The 20,015-nt window shown below is 47.6% G+C and overlaps 1 protein-coding gene across 3 annotated transcripts in view; it reads right to left on the bottom strand.

Annotated features, from left to right (window-relative positions):
- The window catches only part of SREK1 (splicing regulatory glutamic acid and lysine rich protein 1), a 423,414-nt gene that overhangs the window by 332,258 nt on the left and 71,141 nt on the right, over positions 1 to 20,015 (bottom strand). For all 3 annotated transcript variants that reach the window (XM_069222929.1, XM_069222949.1, XM_069222938.1), the window contains one exon: positions 10,977 to 11,107. In XM_069222929.1, the coding sequence (XP_069079030.1) occupies positions 10,977 to 11,107 (131 nt within the window). The remainder of the gene's footprint in view (positions 1 to 10,976; positions 11,108 to 20,015) is intronic.

Raw genomic sequence — 20,015 nt, 5'->3', positions numbered from 1 at the left:
CTCAGTGGAGAATCCAAAGCCCTCAATCAGGGTACCCTTCATGAGGTCATAAGATTCTGCATCTTGTCCAGAGAGTGTGAGGAGTCTATCCCTACACTTTCCTGTGAACATTTCCCAAAGGAGAGCACCCCAGTGAGATCTGTTCACTTTTCTGGTTACACAAGCCCTCTCAAAAGCTGTGAACCATTTGGTGATGTCATCACCATCTTCATATTTAGTTACAATCCCTTTGGGGATTTTCAACATGTCAGGAGAATCTCTGACCCTATTTATGTTGCTGCCACCATTGATGGGTCCTAGGCCCATCTCTTGTCTTTCCCTCTCTATGGCTAGGATCTGTCTTTCCAAAGCCAATCTTTTGGCCATCCTGGCTAACTGGATGTCCTCTTCACTGGAGTTATCCTCAGTGATTTCAGAGTTGTTGGTCCCTCCTGTGAGGGAACCAGCATCTCTGACTATTATTTGTGGAGTCAGGGCTTGAGAAGCCCTGCTCTCCCTAAGTAGGACTGGAGGGGGGGAATTTCCCTCCAAGTCACTATCTTCATCCTCTGAGTTGCCATCCTCAGAGGGGTTGGCCTTTTCAAACTCTGCCAAAAGCTCCTGGAGCTGTACTTTGGTAGGTTTGGGGCCCATTGCTATTTTCTTTAGTTTACAGAGTGACCTTAGCTCTCTCATCTGTAGATGGAGGTAAGGTGTGGTGTCGAGTTCCACCACATTCACATCTGTGCTAGACATTATGCTTCTAAAAGTTGGAATACTTTTTAAGAAACTAAAACTGGTTCTAGAATCTAATTCAAACTTTTACCAAACTTTTAAACTTTAAAAGAAATGCTAAACAGGATCTAACACAAGGCCCTAGCAGGTCTTTTAAGAATTTAGAAAACTTTTCAAATTGCAAAAATCAATTTCTAATGACAATTTTGGAATTTGTCGTGTGATCAGGTATTGGCTGAGTAGTCCAGCAAATGCAAAGTCTTGTACCCCACCGCTGATCCACCAATGTAGGAAGTTGGCTCTGTATGTGCTATTTCAAAGTAAGGAATAGCATGCACAGAGTCCAAGGGTTCCCCTTAGAGGTAAAATAGTGGTAAAAATAGATAATACTAATGCTCTATTTTGTGGTAGTGTGGTCGAGCAGTAGGCTTATCCAAGGAGTAGTGTTAAGCATTTGTTGTACATACACAAGACAATAAATGAGGTACACACACTCAGAGACAAATCCAGCCAATAGGTTTTTATATAGAAAAATATCTTTTCTTAGTTTATTTTAAGAACCACAGGTTCAAATTCTACATGTAATATCTCATTCGAAAGGTATTGCAGGTAAGTACTTTAGGAACTTCAAATCATCAAAATTGCATGTATACTTTTCAAGTTATTGACAAATAGCTGTTTTAAAAGTGGACACTTAGTGCAATTTTCACAGTTCCTGGGGGAGGTAAGTTTTTGTTAGTTTTACCAGGTAAGTAGGACACTTACAGGGTTCAGTTCTTGGTCCAAGGTAGCCCACCGTTGGGGGTTCAGAGCAACCCCAAAGTCACCACACCAGCAGCTCAGGGCCGGTCAGGTGCAGAGTTCAAAGTGGTGCCCAAAACACATAGGCTAGAATGGAGAGAAGGGGGTGCCCCGGTTCCGGTCTGCTTGCAGGTAAGTACCCGCGTCTTCGGAGGGTAGACCAGGGGGGTTTTGTAGGGCACCGGGGGGGACACAAGTCCACACAGAAATTTCACCCTCAGCAGCGCGGGGGCGGCCGGGTGCAGTGTAGGAACAGGCGTCGGGTTCGCAATGTTAGTCTACGAGAGATCTCGGGATCTCTTCAGCGCTGCAGGCAGGCAAGGGGGGGGTTCCTTGGGGAAACCTCCACTTGGGCGAGGGAGAGGGACTCCTGGGGGTCACTCCTCCAGTGAAAGTCCGGTCCTTCAGGTCCTGGGGGCTGCGGGTGCAGGGTCTCTCCCAGGCGTCGGGACTTTAGGTTCAAAGAGTCGCGGTCAGGGGAAGCCTCGGGATTCCCTCTGCAGGCGGCGCTGTGGGGGCTCAGGGGGGACAGGTTTTGGTACTCACAGTATCAGAGTAGTCCTGGGGTCCCTCCTGAGGTGTTGGATCGCCACCAGCCGAGTCGGGGTCGCCGGGTGCAGTGTTGCAAGTCTCACGCTTCTTGCGGGGAGCTTGCAGGGTTCTTTAAAGCTGCTGGAAACAAAGTTGCAGCTTTTCTTGGAGCAGGTCCGCTGTCCTCGGGAGTTTCTTGTTTCTTCGAAGCAGGGGCAGTCCTCAGAGGATGTCGAGGTCGCTGGTCCCTTTGGAAGGCGTCGCTGGAGCAGGATCTTTGGAAGGCAGGAGACAGGCCGGTGAGTTTCTGGAGCCAAGGCAGTTGTCGTCTTCTGGTCTTCCGCTGCAGGGGTTTTCAGCTGGGCAATCCTTCTTCTTGTAGTTGCAGGAATCTAATTTTCTAGGGTTCAGGGTAACCCTTAAATACTAAATTTAAGGGCGTGTTTAGGTCTGGGGGGTTAGTAGCCAATGGCTACTAGCCCTGAGGGTGGGTACACCCTCTTTGTGCCTCCTCCCAAGGGGAGGGGGTCACAATCCTAACCCTATTGGGGGAATCCTCCATCTGCAAGATGGAGGATTTCTAAAAGTTAGAGTCACCTCAGCTCAGGACACCTTAGGGGCTGTCCTGACTGGCCAGTGACTCCTCCTTGTTATTCTCATTATCTTCTCCGGCCTTGCCGCCAAAAGTGGGGCCTGACCGGAGGGGGCGGGCAACTCCACTAGCTGGAGTGTCCTGCTGGGTTGGCACAAAGGAGGTGAGCCTTTGAGGCTCACCGCCAGGTGTGACAATTCCTGCCTGGGAGAGGTGTTAGCATCTCCACCCAGTGCAGGCTTTGTTACTGGCCTCAGAGTGACAAAGGCACTCTCCCCATGGGGCCAGCAACATGTCTCGGTTTGTGGCAGGCTGCTAAAACTAGTCAGCCTACACAGATAGTCGGTTAAGTTTCAGGGGGCACCTCTAAGGTGCCCTCTGTGGTGTATTTTACAATAAAATGTACACTGGCATCAGTGTGCATTTATTGTGCTGAGAAGTTTGATACCAAACTTCCCAGTTTTCAGTGTAGCCATTATGGTGCTGTGGAGTTCGTGTTTGACAGACTCCCAGACCATATACTCTTATGGCTACCCTGCACTTACAATGTCTAAGGTTTTATTTAGACACTGTAGGGGTACCATGCTCATGCACTGGTACCCTCACCTATGGTATAGTGCACCCTGCCTTAGGGCTGTAAGGCCTGCTAGAGGGGTGTCTTACCTATACTGCATAGGCAGTGAGAGGCTGGCATGGCACCCTGAGGGGAGTGCCATGTCGACTTACTCGTTTTGTCCTCACTAGCACACACAAGCTGGCAAGCAGTGTGTCTGTGCTGAGTGAGAGGTCTCCAGGGTGGCATAAGACATGCTGCAGCCCTTAGAGACCTTCCTTGGCATCAGGGCCCTTGGTACTAGAAGTACCAGTTACAAGGGACTTATCTGGATGCCAGGGTCTGCCAATTGTGGATACAAAAGTACAGGTTAGGGAAAGAACACTGGTGCTGGGGGCCTGGTTAGCAGGCCTCAGCACACTTTCAATTGTAAACATAGCATCAGCAAAGGCAAAAAGTCAGGGGGCAACCATGCCAAGGAGGCATTTCCTTACAGTTCCTGTATAGTAAACGCCTGAATCTCGCTTACTCTTCTCAGGGAAGTAATGGCGATGAGAAATGCCACCTTCCAGGTTAGGAACTGTATGTCGCAGGAGTGCATGGGTTCAAAAGGTGGACCCATAAGTCTAGTTAGGACAACATTTAGGTTCCATGAAGGAACAGGTAGTGTTCTTGGTGGTATAATTCTCCTAAGGCCCTCCATGAATGCTTTAATGACTGGTATTTTATATAGGGAAGTTGAATAGGTAGTCTGCAGGTATGCAGATATTGCTGCAAGGTGAATCTTAATGGAAGAGAAAGCTAGGTTAGATTTTTGTAAGTGAAGCAAGTAACCCACTACATGTTCTGGAGTTGTGTGTAATGGTTGTATTTGATTAATATGGCAGTAGCAAACAAACCTCTTCCATTTACTTGCATAGCAGTGCCTGGTGGATGGCCTTCTTGCTTGTTTTATGACTTCCATACATTCTTGGGTAAGTTGTAAGTGCCCGAATTCTAGGATTTCAGGAGCCAGATTGCTAGATTCAGCGATGCTGGATCTGGGTGTCTGATCTTTTGGTTGTGCTGTGTCAACAGATCTGGCCTGTTGGGCAATTTGATGCAGGGTACCACTGATAGGTCTAGCAGCGTTGTGTACCAGGGTTGCCTTGCCCAAGTTGGTGCTATCAATATGAGTTTGAGTTTGCTTTGACTGAGTTTGTTTACCAGGTAAGGAAGGAGAGGGAGAGGAGGAAAAGCGTAAGCAAATATCCCTGACCAGTTCATCCATAGGGCATTGCCTTGGGATTGTTTGTGTGGGTATCTGGATGCGAAGTTTTGGCATTTTGCGTTCTCCCTTGTCGCAAACAAGTCTATCTGAGGTGTTCCCCAGAGTTTGAAATAAGTGTTCAGTATTTGGGGGTGAATTTCCCATTCGTGGACCTGTTGGTGATCTCGAGAGAGATTGTCTGCGAGTTGATTTTGTATCCCTGGTATAAACTGTGCAATTAGGCGAATTTGGTTGTGAATTGCCCAATGCCAAATTTTTTGTGCTAACAGGCTTAACTGCGTGGAGTGCGTCCCTCCCTGCTTGTTTAGATAATACATTGTTGTCATGTTGTCTGTTTTGACGAGAATGTATTTGTGAACTATTATTGGTTGGAAAGCTTTTAGTGCTTGAAAAACTGCAAGAAGTTCTAGGTGATTGATATGCAGTTTTGTTTGATGTACGTTCCATTGTCCTTGTATGCTGTGTTGATCGAGGTGTGCTCCCCACCCTGTCATGGAAGCATCTGTTGTTATTACGTATTGTGGCACTGGGTCTTGGAAAGGCCGCCCCTTGTTTAAATTTATGTTGTTCCACCACAGAAGCGAGAGGTAAGTTTGGCGGTCTATTAACACCAGATCTAGAAGGTGACCCTGTGCTTGAGACCACTGTGATGCTAGGCATTGTTGTAAGGGCCTCATGTGCAGTCTTGCGTTTGGGACAATGGCTATGCATGATGACATCATGCCTAGGAGTTGTAATACCATCTTTGCTTGTATTTTTTGTGTTGGATACATGCGTTGTATGATGGTGTTGAAATTTTGAATTCTTTGTGGACTTGGAGTGGCTACTCCTTTTGATGTGTCTATTATGGCTCCCAGGTATTGTTGTACCTTGCGTGGCAGAATTTTTGATTTTGTGAAATTGACGGTGAACCCTAGTTTGAAGAGGGTTTGTATGATATGATTTGTGTGATTTGAGCACTCTATTAACGAATGGGCCTTGATTAGCCAGTCGTCTAGATATGGGAACACATGTATTTGCTGCCTTCTGATGTGTGCAGCGACTACCGCTAGACATTTGGTAAAGACTCTTGGTGCGGTTGTTAATCCGAAAGGCAGTACCTTGAATTGGTAATGTATTCCTTTGAATACAAACCTTAGGTATTTCCTGTGCGATGGGTGTATTGGTATATGGAAATAAGCATCCTTGAGGTCTAAAGTTGCCATGTAGTCGTGCAGCTTTAGCAATGGCAATACTTCTTGTAGTGTGACCATGTGGAAGTGGTCTGATTTGATGAAAGTGTTGACTACTCTGAGGTCTAGGATTGGTCTCAGTGTTTTGTCCTTCTTTGGTATCAGAAAGTACAGTGAGTAAACTCCTGTGTTTATTTGTGTGTTTGGCACTAATTCGATTGCATTCTTTTGCAATAGTGCCTGCACTTCTATCTCTAGGAGATTGGAATGGTGTGTTGTTAAATTTTGTGCTTTTGGTGGTATGTTTGGAGGGAACTGTAGAAATTCTATGCAGTAACCATGTTGGATAATTGCTAGAACCCAAGTGTCTGTAGTGATTTTCTCCCATGCTGTGTAATAATGACCTATTCGTCCCCCCACTGGTGTTGTGTGGAGGGGGTGAGTGACATGTGAGTCACTGTTTAGTAGTAGGGGTTTTGGGGCTTTGGAATCTTCCTCTATTTCTAGGGAATTGCCCTCCTCTATATTGTCCCCGAAAACCTCCTCTATACTGTCCTTGGTAACTGGACGGTGTGGCTTGTGAGGTGCTGGCTTGTGTGCTTTGACCCCGAAACCCCCCTCGAAAGGGCGTTTTACGGAATGAGCTGTAATTCCCTCTGCTCTGCGGGGAGTAGAGTGCGCCCATGGCTTTGGCAGTGTCCGTATCTTTTTTGAGTTTCTCAATCGCTGTGTCCACTTCTGGACCGAACAGTTCTTTTTCATTAAAAGGCATATTGAGAACTGCTTGTTGAATCTCTGGTTTAAATCCAGACGTTCGGAGCCATGCATGCCTTCTGATAGTTACAGATGTATTAATTGTCCGTGCAGCTGTATCTGCAGCGTCCATGGAGGAGCGGATCTGGTTGTTGGAGATGGCCTGTCCCTCCTCAACCACTTGTTTTGCCCTATTTTGGAAGTCTTTGGGCAGATGTTCAATGAGATGTTGCATCTCGTCCCAGTGGGCTCTGTCATAGCGCGCAAGTAGTGCCTGGGAGTTCGCGATGCGCCACTGGTTTGCAGCTTGTGCTGCGACTCGTTTACCAGCTGCATCAAACTTGCGGCTTTCTTTATCTGGGGGTGGTGCATCTCCAGATGTGTGAGAGTTGGCCCTTTTCCTAGCTGCTCCTACAACAACAGAGTCTGGTGGCAGCTGTGTTGTGATGAAAGCCGGGTCCGTAGGAGGCGGCTTATACTTTTTTTCCACCCTTGGTGTGATTGCCCTACTTTTGACCGGGTCCTTAAATATGTCTTTTGCGTGCCAGAGCATACCAGGGAGCATAGGCAGGCTTTGGTAGGAGCTGTGGGTGGAGGAGAGTGTGTTGAACAAGAAATCATCCTCGACCTGTTCTGAGTGGAGGCTTACGTTGTGAAATTGTGCTGCCCTAGCCACCACCTGAGAGTACGCGGTGCTGTCTTCTGGTGGAGATGGTTTTGTAGGGTATGCCTCTGGGCTGTTATCTGACACTGGGGCGTCGTATAGGTCCCATGCGTCCTGGTCTTGGTCACCCTGGCTCATGGTGGTGTGAGCTGGAGAGTGTGATGGCGTTTGTGCTGGTGAAACGTTAATCACGGGCGGAGGAGAGGGTGGTGGTGTAACTCTTTTCACCACTTTTGGTTGTGGTGCTTGTTCCGTCTGGAACTCCAACCTTCTCTTTCTCCTAATGGGGGGAAGGGTGCTTATTTTTCCTGTCCCCTGCTGAATGAAGATACACTTTTGCGTATGGTCCGCATCAGTTGCTTGTAGCTCTTCCTCAAACCTATGCTTCTGCATTTGGGAGGTTAGCGAGTGCTCTTCTGTATAAGAGCCTGAAGCTGGGTCGCTTGCAGTTTGTTTCGGCATGGAAACTTTGTCTGCGTGTTTTTTCGGCTCCGAGGTGACTTTTTTTCTTTTCGGGGCCGAAACCTCTCGGCGTCGATCTGTTTCGGTGCCGCTGTCTCGGCGTCGAGCCGTGTCCACACCGGCATCTCGGTGTCGAGGCTTGTCTCCAGCACTTTCTCGGTCCCGAGAAGGCTGCGTGCCGGAGTCTCGACCGGAGTCGGACGATCTCGGCACCGTTTGGGCCTTTTTCGGTGCCGACGGTCGGTCACCGATTTTATGGGTTGAGCCATGGCCTGGTGGCAGTGGCGTCCCCTGGGCCTTGTAAATGTTTCTTTGTGTGGTTTTCAACGTCTTACTCACGGTTTGTGTATCGTCGAATCCTTCGGAGTCTGAGTCTTGGATCGAGAAGGTACCTTCCTCTTCCTGTTCCTCGAACTCCCGTCGGGCTGTCGGTGCGGACGCCATTTGAAGTCTTCTGGCTCGACGGTCTCGGAGTGTTTTTCGGGACCGGAACGCACGACAGGCCTCGCAGGTGTCTTCACTGTGCTCAGGTGACAGGCACAGGTTGCAGACCAAGTGTTGGTCTGTGTAGGGGTATTTATTGTGGCATTTGGGGCAGAAACGGAAAGGGGTCCGTTCCATCGGCGTTCCTCAGCACGCGGTCGGGCCGACCAGGCCCCGACGGAGGATCGAAAAACTACCCCGAAGGGCACCGGAGCTCTTCGATCTTCGATGCGGTGTTGAATGTAAGTACGCCGATCCCGAACGCAACAATACCGACGAAAATCTTCCGAAATTAACTATTTTTTCTGTTCCGAAACTCGGAGCGACAGGAACACGTCCGAACCCGATGGCGGAAAAAAAACAATCGAAGATGGAGTCGACGCCCATGCGCAATGGAGACAAAAGGAGGAGTCACTCGGTCCCGTGACTCGAAAGTCTTCTTCGAAGAAAAACAACTTGTAACACTCCGGCCCAACACCAGATGGCGAGCTATTGCAGAACATGCGTATCTACAGCGACAGATGCCATCGAACTGTTAGTTTTAACAGGTAAGTAAGTCACTTACAGGTTTCAGTTTTTGGTCCAAGGTAGCCCACCGTTGGGGGTTCAGAGCAACCCCAAAGTTATCACACCAGCAGCTCAGGGCCAGTCAGGTGCAAAGGTCAAAGAGGTGCCCAAAACACATAGGCTTCAATGGAGAGAAGGGGGTGCCCCGGTTCCGGTCTTCCAGCAGGTAAGTACCCGTGTCTTCGGAGGGCAGACCTGGGGGGTTTTGTAGGGCACCGGGGGGGACACAAGTCCACACAAAAAGTACACCCTCAGCGGCACTGGGGCGGCCGGGTGCAGTGTAGAAACAAGCGTCGGGTTTTCAATGGAAATCAATGAGAGATCAAGGGATCTCTTCAGCATTGGATCTCTTCAGCATTGCAGGCAAGCAAGGGGGGGGGCTCCTCGGGGTAGCCACCACCTGGGCAAGGGAGATGGCCTCCTGGGGGTCACTCCTGCACAGGAGTTCCGTTTCTTTAGGTGCTGGGGGCTGCGGGTGCAGGGTCTTTTCCAGCCGTCGTGAAATGGAATTCAGGCAGTCGCGGTCAGGGGGAGCCTCGGAATTCCCTCTGCAGGCGTCGCTGTGGGGGCTCAGGGGGGACAACTTTGGTTACTCACGGACTCTGAGTCGCCGGAGGGTCCTCCCTGAGGTGTTGGTTCTCCACCAGTCGAGTCGGGGTCGCCGGGTGCAGTGTTGCAAGTCTCACGCTTCTTGCAGGGAGTTGCAGGGGTCTTTAAATCTGCTCCTCTGTAACAAAGTTGCAGTTCTTTTGGAGCAGTGCTGCTGTCCTCAGGAGTTTCTTGTCTTTCTTGAAGCAGGGCAGTCCTCAGAGGATTCAGAGGTCGCTGGTCCCTTGGAAAGCGTCGCTGGAGCAGGTTTCTTTGGAAGGCAGGAGACAGGCCGGTAAGTCTGGGGCCAAAGCAGTTGGTGTCTTCTGTTCTTCCTCTGCAGGGGTTTTTCAGCTCAGCAGTCTTCTTCTTCTTGTAGTTTCAGGAATCTAAATTCTTAGGTTCAGGGAAGCCCTTAAATACTAAATGTAGGGGTGTGTTTAGGTCTGGGAGGGCAGTAGCCAATGGCTACTGTCCTTTAGGGTGGGTACACCCTCTTTGTGCCTCCTGCCTGAGGGGAGGGGGGCACATCCCTAATCCTATTGGGGGAATCCTCCTTCTACAAGATGGAGAATTTCTAAAAGTCAGAGTCACCTCAGCTCAGGACACCTTAGGGGCTGTCCTGACTGGCCAGTGACTCCTCCTTGTTTTTCTCATTATCTCTCCTGGACTTGCCGCCAAAAGTGGGGGCTGTGTCCAGGGGGCGGGCATCTCCAGTAGCTGGAGTGCCCTGGGGCATTGTAACATGAAGCTTGAGCCTTTGAAGCTCACTGCTAGGTGTTACAGTTCCTGCAGGGGGGAGGTGTGAAGCACCTCCACCCAGAGCAGGCTTTGTTTCTGTCCTCAGAGAGCACAAAGGCTCTCACCGCATGAGGTCAGACACTCGTCTCTCAGCAGCAGGCTGGCACAGACCAGTCAGTCCTGCACTGAACAATTGGGTAAAATACAGGGGGTATCTCTAAGATGCCCTCTGTGTGCATTTTGTAATAAATCCAACACTGGCATCAGTGTGGGTTTATTATTCTGAGAAGTTTGATACCAAACTTCCCAGTATTCAGTGTAGCCATTATGGAGCTGTGGAGTTCGTTTTTGACAGACTCCCAGACCATATACTCTTATGGCTACCCTGCACTTACAATGTCTAAGGTTTTGTTTAGACACTGTAGGGGCATAGTGCTCATGCACATATGCCCTCACCTGTGGTATAGTGCACCCTGCCTTAGGGCTGTAAGGCCTACTAGAGGGGTGACTTACCTATGCCACAGGCAGTGGGAGGTTGGCATGGCACCCTGAGGGGAGTGCCATGTCGACTTAGTCATTTTCTCCCCACCAGCACACACAAGCTGGCAAGCAGTGTGTCTGTGCTGAGTGAGGGGTCCCTAGGGTGGCATAAGACATGCTGCAGCCCTTAGAGACCTTCCCTGGCATCAGGGCCCTTGGTACCGGGGGTACCAGGGGTACCAGTTACAAGGGACTTACCTAGGTGCCAGGGTTGTGCCAATTGTGGAAACAATGGTACATTTTAGGTGAAAGAACACTGGTGCTGGGGCCTGGTTAGCAGGGTCTCAGCACACTTCTCAGTCAAGTCAGCATCAGTATCAGGCAAAAAGTGGGGGGTAACTGCAACAGGGAGCCATTTCTTTACAACCACTAAAAGCCTCATCACTGGTTTCCTTTGCCCGCCCCACATTAGATACAGTACCCCACACCGCCCAGTAATCACAACTGTTCTAATAACCACTAGATCTCACACTGTTAAATTATAATCATAAAATATTATCAAATTAGCAGAAAAGTAAACTATATAAGGAAAGCTGTGCATTTACCTGGTTCAATAACCGCAGAAATGATTGATTGGGCTTCTCTAACTCGTTTCATAACTTCTTCTAGCTCCTTGGCAGCAGCTTGTGGAGTCATTTCTGGAGGTTTCACAATTGCATTGTTAGAATGATTTATTCTGAAAATGAAAACAGAAAAGAAAGTTCATTATTAAAAGTTAGAGTAGATAACACATCTAATATTAAGTCACTTATTTCTTCATCAAGAACGTAGCTTACAAAACTAGAATTTGAGAAAAATTCATGCCTGTTGGGTGTGCATACAGAGTACATCACCATTAATGTACATTCAAATAATTATGGTGCGATTATTTTTTTTTTTATATATAAAAAGGATACTTAACGGAATATCCACTGCTAGTCTCCAGTACAGTTCCAAACTAGCCCCCTTGCAAGAAGGCCATCTGGGATATGGATCTACAGACCAGCTGGAGAAGTCTGTAAATTTGTCTAAGCAGCTGTATCAGGACTGCTGTAGCAGAACCACCAGTGCTGACTTGGAAAGAAGGAATGCTGCTCAGGCTAGCCCCGTGACCACTAGAGCTCCACAGGACAATTAAAACCCTCTCCCTCACCTATCAATTCTTGAGCCATTGTGCTGTTTTTTTGTCTTTCCCTAGCCTACACCATCACCCTCTCAGCAACACGGACATAGTCTGAACCAAGAAAAGCACAAGATTAAACCTGCTGCTGGATCAGAGGGGAGTTTGAAAACTCCTGATCCAACTGCTTCTTAGTTCAAGAAGTCAGGAGAATCAGATCTATGCTCCATGGAGTCCACAATATCTATTTAGTCTTCTTTCTGGCGATGAGAGAATACATCTTTACACATCAGTATATATTTCCTCTGCATAAATTATAGGTGGTTTTAGAGGGACCTCTGTCGACAGTAGCACTCAGAAGGCAAAGCTGCACAGAGGAACTGTTGCCTGAACACAAGACACAAAGGCTATGGAAGCCAGGTGTTGCACACTGCCAATTGCATGACAGACAATTCTCAAAGCTAGTGTATAGTATCTTAAGATATCCAGGTAGAAGTAGGATGGAGAATGAAAAAAAACAGCACAAAGGATCAAAATGGTATCAGAAACAGACCACGTTAAAGAAGTGTTCATAGCGTAAGAGGTGCTGCCTACCATCAGCACTACACTGTACTGTAGTGCCGATGGTAGGCTGGGATGTGGATGTGCCATATACAAGTCACACATAGGTGTGTGATAGAAGTACAGTCTACCTATCTGCAGACAGGAAAGCAGTTTTGGTTCCATCATAAAGTTGTGCACTAGTTAACAATGGTAAAAAAACAATGAAGTAAGAGCATTTAAGTAATATTAAGTGGAATCCAGGAAAAGGTAAAAAAAACAATATAACACAAGATACTCCAAAGAGATGTGATATGCATACTGCATGTGTCTGAATCTGCATGATTGAGTACAAGTGTAGTTAAAAGGGCAAGTACATTACTTATCTACTTGCGAGATACAAAATGAGCATCATATTCTGGGTCTCAATATGATAAGCATACTACCTAAAAGTAAGTAAGTTGTTCTTATAATGGTTATCGTCCCTGCAAATTCTGAGTTTGTTTCCCAAAGCAGTTATCAAAAGAAAACACAGACTTGGCTAACACATCAACTTATGTCTATGGGTACGTAGGAAGTTGGCTCTGTGTGTATATATATATATACCCAGTGTACATCTGTTCGTGGCATGAGACGCTGCAGATTCACATGCTTTGCACTTACCGCCATCTAGTGTTGGGCTCTGAGTGTTACAAGTTGTTTTTCTTCGAAGAAGTCTTTGAGTCACGAGATCAAGGGACTCCTCCCCTTTCGGCTCCATTGTCGACTCCATCTTAGATTGTTTTCCCCGCAGAGGGTGAGGTAGGAGTTGTGTATTATAGTAATAGTGCCCATGCAATGGAGTAAATATGTATGTACATAATGTGGTTTAAAGCGATATATTTACAAATTTACAAATGTTCAAGATCAACTTCAAACGGCTACAGGCTCCGGGGAGGCGGGCGGGCACATGTGAATCTGCAGCGTCTCATGCCACGAACAGATGTACACTGAGTAAGTGACATTTTCCGTTCGATGGCATGTGTAGCTGCATATACACATGCTTTGCATAGACTAGTAAGCAGTTATTTCCCCAAAGCGGTGACTCATCCTGTAGGAGTTGAAGTTGTTTGAAATAAAGTTTGTAGTACTGCTTGTCCTACTGTGGCTTTTTGTGTTGTTAACACATCCACGCAGTAATGCTTAGTAAACGTATGAGGCATAGACCATGTGGCTGCCTTACATATTTCAGTCATTGGAATGTTTCCTAGAAAGGCCATGGTAGCACCCTTCTTTCTAGTTGAGTGTGCCTTTGGTGTTATAGGCAGTTCTCTTTTTGCTTTGAGATAACAGGTTTGAATGCATTTAACTATCCATCTGACAATGCCTTGTTTGGATATTGGATTCCCTGTATGAGGTTTTTGGAAAGCAACAAACAGTTGTTTTGTTTTTCGAATTTGTTTTCTTCTGTCAATGTAGTACATTAATGCTCTTTTGATGTCTAATGTATGTAGTGCTCTTTCAGCTACAGAATCTGGTTCTGGAAAGAACACTTATAGTTCTACTGTTTGATTTAAGTGGAACGGTGATATGACTTTTGGTAAGAACTTAGGATTTGTTCGTAAAACTACTTTATGCTTGTGTATCTGAATAAAGGGTTCTTGTATGGTAAATGCCTGTATTTCACTTACTCTTCTTAGAGATGTGATGGCAATTAGAAATGCTACTTTCCATCTTAAATATTGTATCTCACATGAGTGCATGGGTTCAAACGGTGGACCCATGAGCCGTGTTAAGACAATGTTGAGGTTCCACGAATAAACTGGTGGTGTTCTTGGTGGGATAATTCTTTTTAGGCCCTCCATAAAAGCCTTTATGACTGGGATCCTAAAGAGTGAAGTTGAGGTTGTAATTTGCAGATAAGCTGAAATTGCGGTGAGATGTATTTTAATGGATGAAAAAGCTAGCTTTGACTTTTGTAAGTGCAGTAGGTAGCTGACGATGTCTTTATCAGATGCGTGTAAGGGTTGAATTTGTTGATTATGGCAGTATTAAACAAATCTTTTCCACTTATTTGCATAGCAATGTCTTGTGATTGGTTTTCTAGCTTGTTTTATGACCTCCATACATTCTTGTGTAAGGTTTAGGTGTCTGAATTTAAAGACTTCAGGAGCCAAATTGCTAGATTCAGCGATGCTGGATTTGGGTGCCTGATCTGTTGTTTGTGTTGAGTTAACAGATCTGGTCTGTTTGGTAGTTTGACATGAGGCACTACTGAGAGGTCTAGTCGTATTGTGTACCAAGGTTGTCTTGCCAAGTTGGTGCTATTAGTATGAGTTTGAGTTTGTTTTGACTCTTTGTTTACTAGTCTTGCCAAGTTGGTGCTATTAGTATGAGTTTGAGTTTGTTTTGACTATTTGTTTACTAGATATGGAAGGAGTGGGAGAGGGGGAAAAGCGTATGCAAATATCCCTGACCAACTCATCCATAACGCATTGCCCTGAGACTGATCCTGTGGGTACCTGGATGCGAAGTTTTGGCATTTTGCGTTTTCTTTTGTTGCAAATAGGTCTATTTGTGGTGTTCCCCATCTTTGGAAGTAAGTGTTTAATATTTGGGGTTGAATCTCCCATTCGTGGATCTGTTGGTGATCCCGAGAGAGATTGTCTGCTTGCTGGTTCTGAATTCTTGGAATGAACTGCGCTATTAGGCGAATGTGGTTGTGAATCGCCCAATGCCATATTTTCTGTGCCAGGAGACACAACTGTGTTGAGTGTGTTCCTCCCTGTTTGTTCAGATAATACTTCGTTGTCATGTTGTCTGTTTTGACAAGAATGTGTTTGTGGATTATTATAGGTTGAAATGCTTTCAGCGCTAGAAATACTGCCAGTAGTTCTAAGTGATTTATGTGAAACTGTCTCTGCTGAGTGTCCCATTGTCCTTGGACGCTGTGTTGGTTGAGGTGTACTCCCCACCCTATCATGGAGGCATCCGTTGTTATTACGTATTGAGGCACTGGGTATTGAAAAGGCCGCCCTTTGTTTAAATTTATAGTGTCCCACCATTGAAGCGAGGTGTATGTTTGGCGGTCTATCAACACTAGGGGGGTCATTACAACCCTGGCGGACGGTGTTAAAGCGGCGGTAAGACCGCCAACAGGTTGGCGGTCTTTTTTTTAGTATCATGACCATGGCAGTTACCGCCATGGTCATCCGCCGCTTCACCGTTCCGCCTGCCGGGGCGGAGACGACCGCTGGGCTGGAGACCTGGGTCTCCAGCCCGGCGGCAGTCACAATACCGCCGCCGGTATTTCGACCCGGCTTACCGCCGTGGATTTCCAGCGGTAGGAACTGCCATGAAATCCAAGGCAGTAAGCCCTATCAGTGCCAGGGAATTCCTTCCCTGGCACTGATAGGGGTCTCCCCCACCCCGACTCTCTCCCCTACACCCCCCACCACCCCTGCCACCCCCAAAGGTGGCAGGGCCCCCCTCCCCACCCCGACCCCCAACATCACATAACTCACACACACACGACATGCACTCAGGCACCAACACACATACACGCACCAACATACATGTCTACATCCACACACTCAGACACGCACACCCATATACAGACATACACGCACACATCCATACAGACATACACACACTCACTCCCAACACACGCAACACACCCGCAAGCATACACGCACTCATACCCCCCTCTACATACACAGGCGCACACCCCCATGCACCCACACAACACCCCCCTCCCCTAAAGGACGATCGACTTACCTTGTCCTTCGATCCTCTGGGAGGGGACATGAGCCATGGGGACTGCTCCGCCGACACCACACCGCCAACAGAACACCGCCAACAGAACACCGCCACGGCGAATCACAGGACGTGATTCGGTGGGCGGTGTTCTGTCGGCTTGGCGGTGGAGGTGGAGCAACCTCCACTTCCCCGCCGCCCGCCAGTATGGCCGTTGGCTGCTCTCCGTCGTAAAAAGGACGGAGAGCAGCCAACAGTCATAATACGCAGAGCGGCAAACCGCCACTACTGGCGGTCTTCCGCACGGCGGTCCCTCGGCGGTCTTGTTAAAAGACCGCCGAGGTTGTAATGACCACCTAGATCTTGAAGTTGACCCTGTGCCTGTGACCACTGTGATGCTAGGCACTGTTGTAAGGGCCGCATGTGCAATCTTGAGTTTGGGACAATGGCTATGCATGAGGTCATCCTGCCTAGTAGTTTCATCACTATCTTGAAATGTATCTTTTGTTTTGGGTGCATGGCCTGTATTACATTGTGAAATGCCTGTAGCCTTTGTGGACTTGGAGTGGCAATCCCTTTTGTTGTGTTGATTGTCGCTCCCAAGTATTGTTGTATTTGACACGGCTAAAGGTGTGACTTGTTGTAGTTGATCGAGAAACCTAGTTTGTGAAGGGTTTCTATGACATACTTTGTGTGATGTGAGCACCGTTCCTGCGTGTTGGTTTTTATTAACCAATCATCTAGGTACGGGAACACATGTATTTGCTGTCTTCTGATATGAGCAGCCACTACTGCCAGGCATTTTGTAAAAACTCTTGGCACAGTTGTTATCCCGAATGGCAACACTTTGAATTGGTAATGTACCCCTTGGAATACAAACCTTAAGTACTTTCTGTGTGAAGGATGTATCGGTATATGGAAGTACGCATCCTTTAGGTCTAGTGTGGTCATGTAGTCTTGTTGTCTGAGCAATGGGATTACGTCCTCCAGTGTCACCATGTGAAAGTGATCTGATTTGATGTAGATATTTAATCTTCCGAGATCTAATATAGGTCTTAGAGTTTTGTCTTTTTTGGGTATGAGAAAGTATAGTGAGTAAACTCCTCTTCCTCTCTGATGAATTGGTACCAACTCTATTGCATCTTTGTGCAACAACGTTTGAACCTTCAGTTGTAGAAGATCCATGTGTTGTTTTGACATATTGTGTGTTTTCGGTGGGAGATTTGGAGGGAATTCTAGAAATTCTATGCAATAAACATGCTGGATAATGGCTAGGACACACGTGTCTGTTGTTATGTCCTCCCAGTTTTTGTAGAACTTGGTTAGTCTCCCCCCCACTGGTGTTATGTGTTGGGGATTTTTGACATCGAAGTCACTGTTTATTTTGTGGAGTTTTGGGACTTTGGAACTTCCCTCTACTCTTTAGGAACTGTCCCCCTCTATATTGTCCCGAAAAACTTCCCCGCTGATATTGGCTCTGATAAGTGGGCCTTGTTTGTGAGGTTGTGGGTTCTGTGCTTTGTCCTCGAAACTGTGATTTTCAAAATGTGCCTCTGCTCTGTGGGGAGTAGAGTGCGCCCATGGCTTTGGCCGCATCAGTGTCCTTTTTAAGTTTTTTGATAGCAGATTCCACCTCCGGCCCAAACAACTGCTGTCCGTTAAATGGCATATTCAGCACGGCTTGTTGTATTTCTGGCTTGAATCCAGATGTACGCAGCCATGCATGTCTCCTTATTGTTACTGCTGTATTTACAGTCCTAGAAGCTGTGTCTGCTGCATCCATTGCTGACCATATCTGATTGTTCAATATACTCTGTCCTTCCTCCACCACTTGTTGTGCTCTCCTTTTTGGAACTCCTTGGGCAAATGTTCTATAAAATGTTGCATTTCGTCCCAATGAGCCCTATCATATCTCGCCAACAAGGCCTGTGAGTTGGCAATGCGCCATTGGTTGGCTGCTTGTGCCGCCACTCTTTTCCCAGCTGCGTCGAACTTACGACTCTCTTTTTCTGGAGGTGGTGCATCTCCTGAGGTGTGTGAGTTCGCCCTCTTGCGTGCTGCCCCTACTACCACTGAGTCTGGTGTTAACTGTTGTGTGATGTACACAGGGTCTGTTGGTGGCGGTTTATATTTTTTCTCCACCCTTGGAGTTATGGCCCTTCCTTTCACAGGCTCCACAAACACTTGTTTGGAGTGTTTTAGCATTCCAGGAAGCATGGGGAGGCTCTGGTACTGGCTATGTGTGGACGACAGTGTGTTAAATAGAAAGTCGTCTTCAATTGGCTCTGCATGCAGGCTGACATTATGAAAGACCGCTGCTCTTGACACCACCTGTGTATAGGCGGTACTGTCCTCAGGTGGTGACGGTCTAGCTGGATAACAGTCGGGACTGTTATCGGACACTGGCGCATCATAAAGATCCCACGCGTCTGGATCATCTTGACTCATCCCTGTATGAATTGGGGACTGCATCACTGGTGGGGTGGCTACTGGTGATGGGTGTGGAGAGCGTTGTGGAGATGGTGGCGGGATTACTTGTCTTGCCACCTTTGCCTGTGGCTGCTTCTCTTTCTCTTGGAAGGCAAGTTTCCGTTTCATTCGTGTCGGAGGGAGAGTACTGATCTTCCCTGTCTCCTTTTGAATGTGGAGCCTTCTTTGGGTGCAATCTGGCTCCATTGTCTCTAGCTCCTGTCCAAATCTATGTGTTTGCATTTGTGAGGACAGGCCTTGTTCCTCTGTGTAGGAACTTGTTTTCGGTTCGGAGGCCGGATGTTTGGGTACCAAAATTTTTTCGGCTACTTTTTTCGGTTCCGACGACACTTTTTTGCTCTTCGGCGTAGTGATCTCTCGGTGTCGACTTATTTCGGTGCCACACTCTCGGTGCCGAGATTGCTCTGACCCGGTGTCTCGGGGTCGAGTCTGCTCTGTGCCGGTATCTCGACCGGAGTCGGATGACTTAGACACATGCATGCCCTTTTTCGGTACCGATGCTCGGTCACCTATTTTTCGGGTTAAGCAATGGCCTGCCGGCGGTGGCGTCCCCTGGGCTTTAGTGGTCTTTGCGTGAGTTTTGTGTATCAACGTCTTACTCACGGTTTTCAGCGTCTGTTCAGGATCGACCTCTTCAGAGTCCGAATCCTCGATGGAGAAGGTTTCCTCTTCTTCCTCCATCTGTTTTTGTCCTGTCGGCACCGACGCCATCTGTAGTCTTCTTGCTCTTCGGTCCCTTAAGGTCTTCCTGGACCGAAACGCTTGACAGGCCTCACAGGTATCCTCCTTGTGTTCTGAAGACAAACACAAATTACAGGCCAGATGCTGATCTGTATAAGGATACTTGCTGTGACTTTCGGGGCAGAAGCGGAATGGGGTCCGTTCCATTAGCCTTGAAGACGCACGTGGTCGGGCCGACCAGACCTGCCGGGGAATCGAAAACCCCGAAGGGCCGCCGGAGCTCTTCAAAATTCGGTGTCGATCTGCGTTAACTAACCCAATACAGAACGCAAACAATACCGTTGAATTTTCCGAGATTTTCACTAACTTTCCGAACCGAAACGCGGAGCGAAAAGGAACACGTCCGAACCCGATGGCAGAATGAAAACAATCTAAAATGGAGTCGACGCCCATGCGCAATGGAGCCGAAAGGGGAGGAGTCCCTCGATCTCGTGACTCGAAAAGACTTCTTCGAAGAAAAACAACTTGTAACACTGCGAGCCCAACACTAGATGACGGGATGTGCAAAGCATGTGTATCTGCAGCTACACATGCCATTGAACATATACACATATATATACATACATATATATCTCATGTCTTATGCCACCCTAGGGACCCCTCACTTGGCACTTACACACCGCTTCACAGCTTGTGTGTGCTAGTGGGGAGAAAATGACTAAGTCGACATGGCACTCCCCTCAGAGTGCCATGCCAACCTCACACTGCCTGTGGCATGGGTAATTCACCCCTCTAGCAGGCCTTACAGCTCTAAGGCAGGGTGCACTATACCACAGGTGAGGGCATAGGTGCATGAGCACTATGCCCCTCCAGTGTCTAAGGAAAACCTTAGACATTGTAAGTGCAGGATAGCCATAAGAATATATGGTCTGGGAGTCTGTCAAAAACGAACTCCACAGCACCATAATGGCTACACTGAAAACTGGGAAGTTTGGTATCAAACTTCTCAGCACAATAAACGCACACTGATACCAGTGTG

This window comes from Pleurodeles waltl, chromosome 1_1 (genome assembly GCF_031143425.1).
Source record: "Pleurodeles waltl isolate 20211129_DDA chromosome 1_1, aPleWal1.hap1.20221129, whole genome shotgun sequence".
In the NCBI taxonomy this organism is placed as follows: Eukaryota; Metazoa; Chordata; class Amphibia; order Caudata; family Salamandridae; genus Pleurodeles; species Pleurodeles waltl.
The sequence above is the reverse complement of the archived record's forward strand: the minus strand, read 5'-3'. Positions and strand labels throughout refer to the sequence as shown.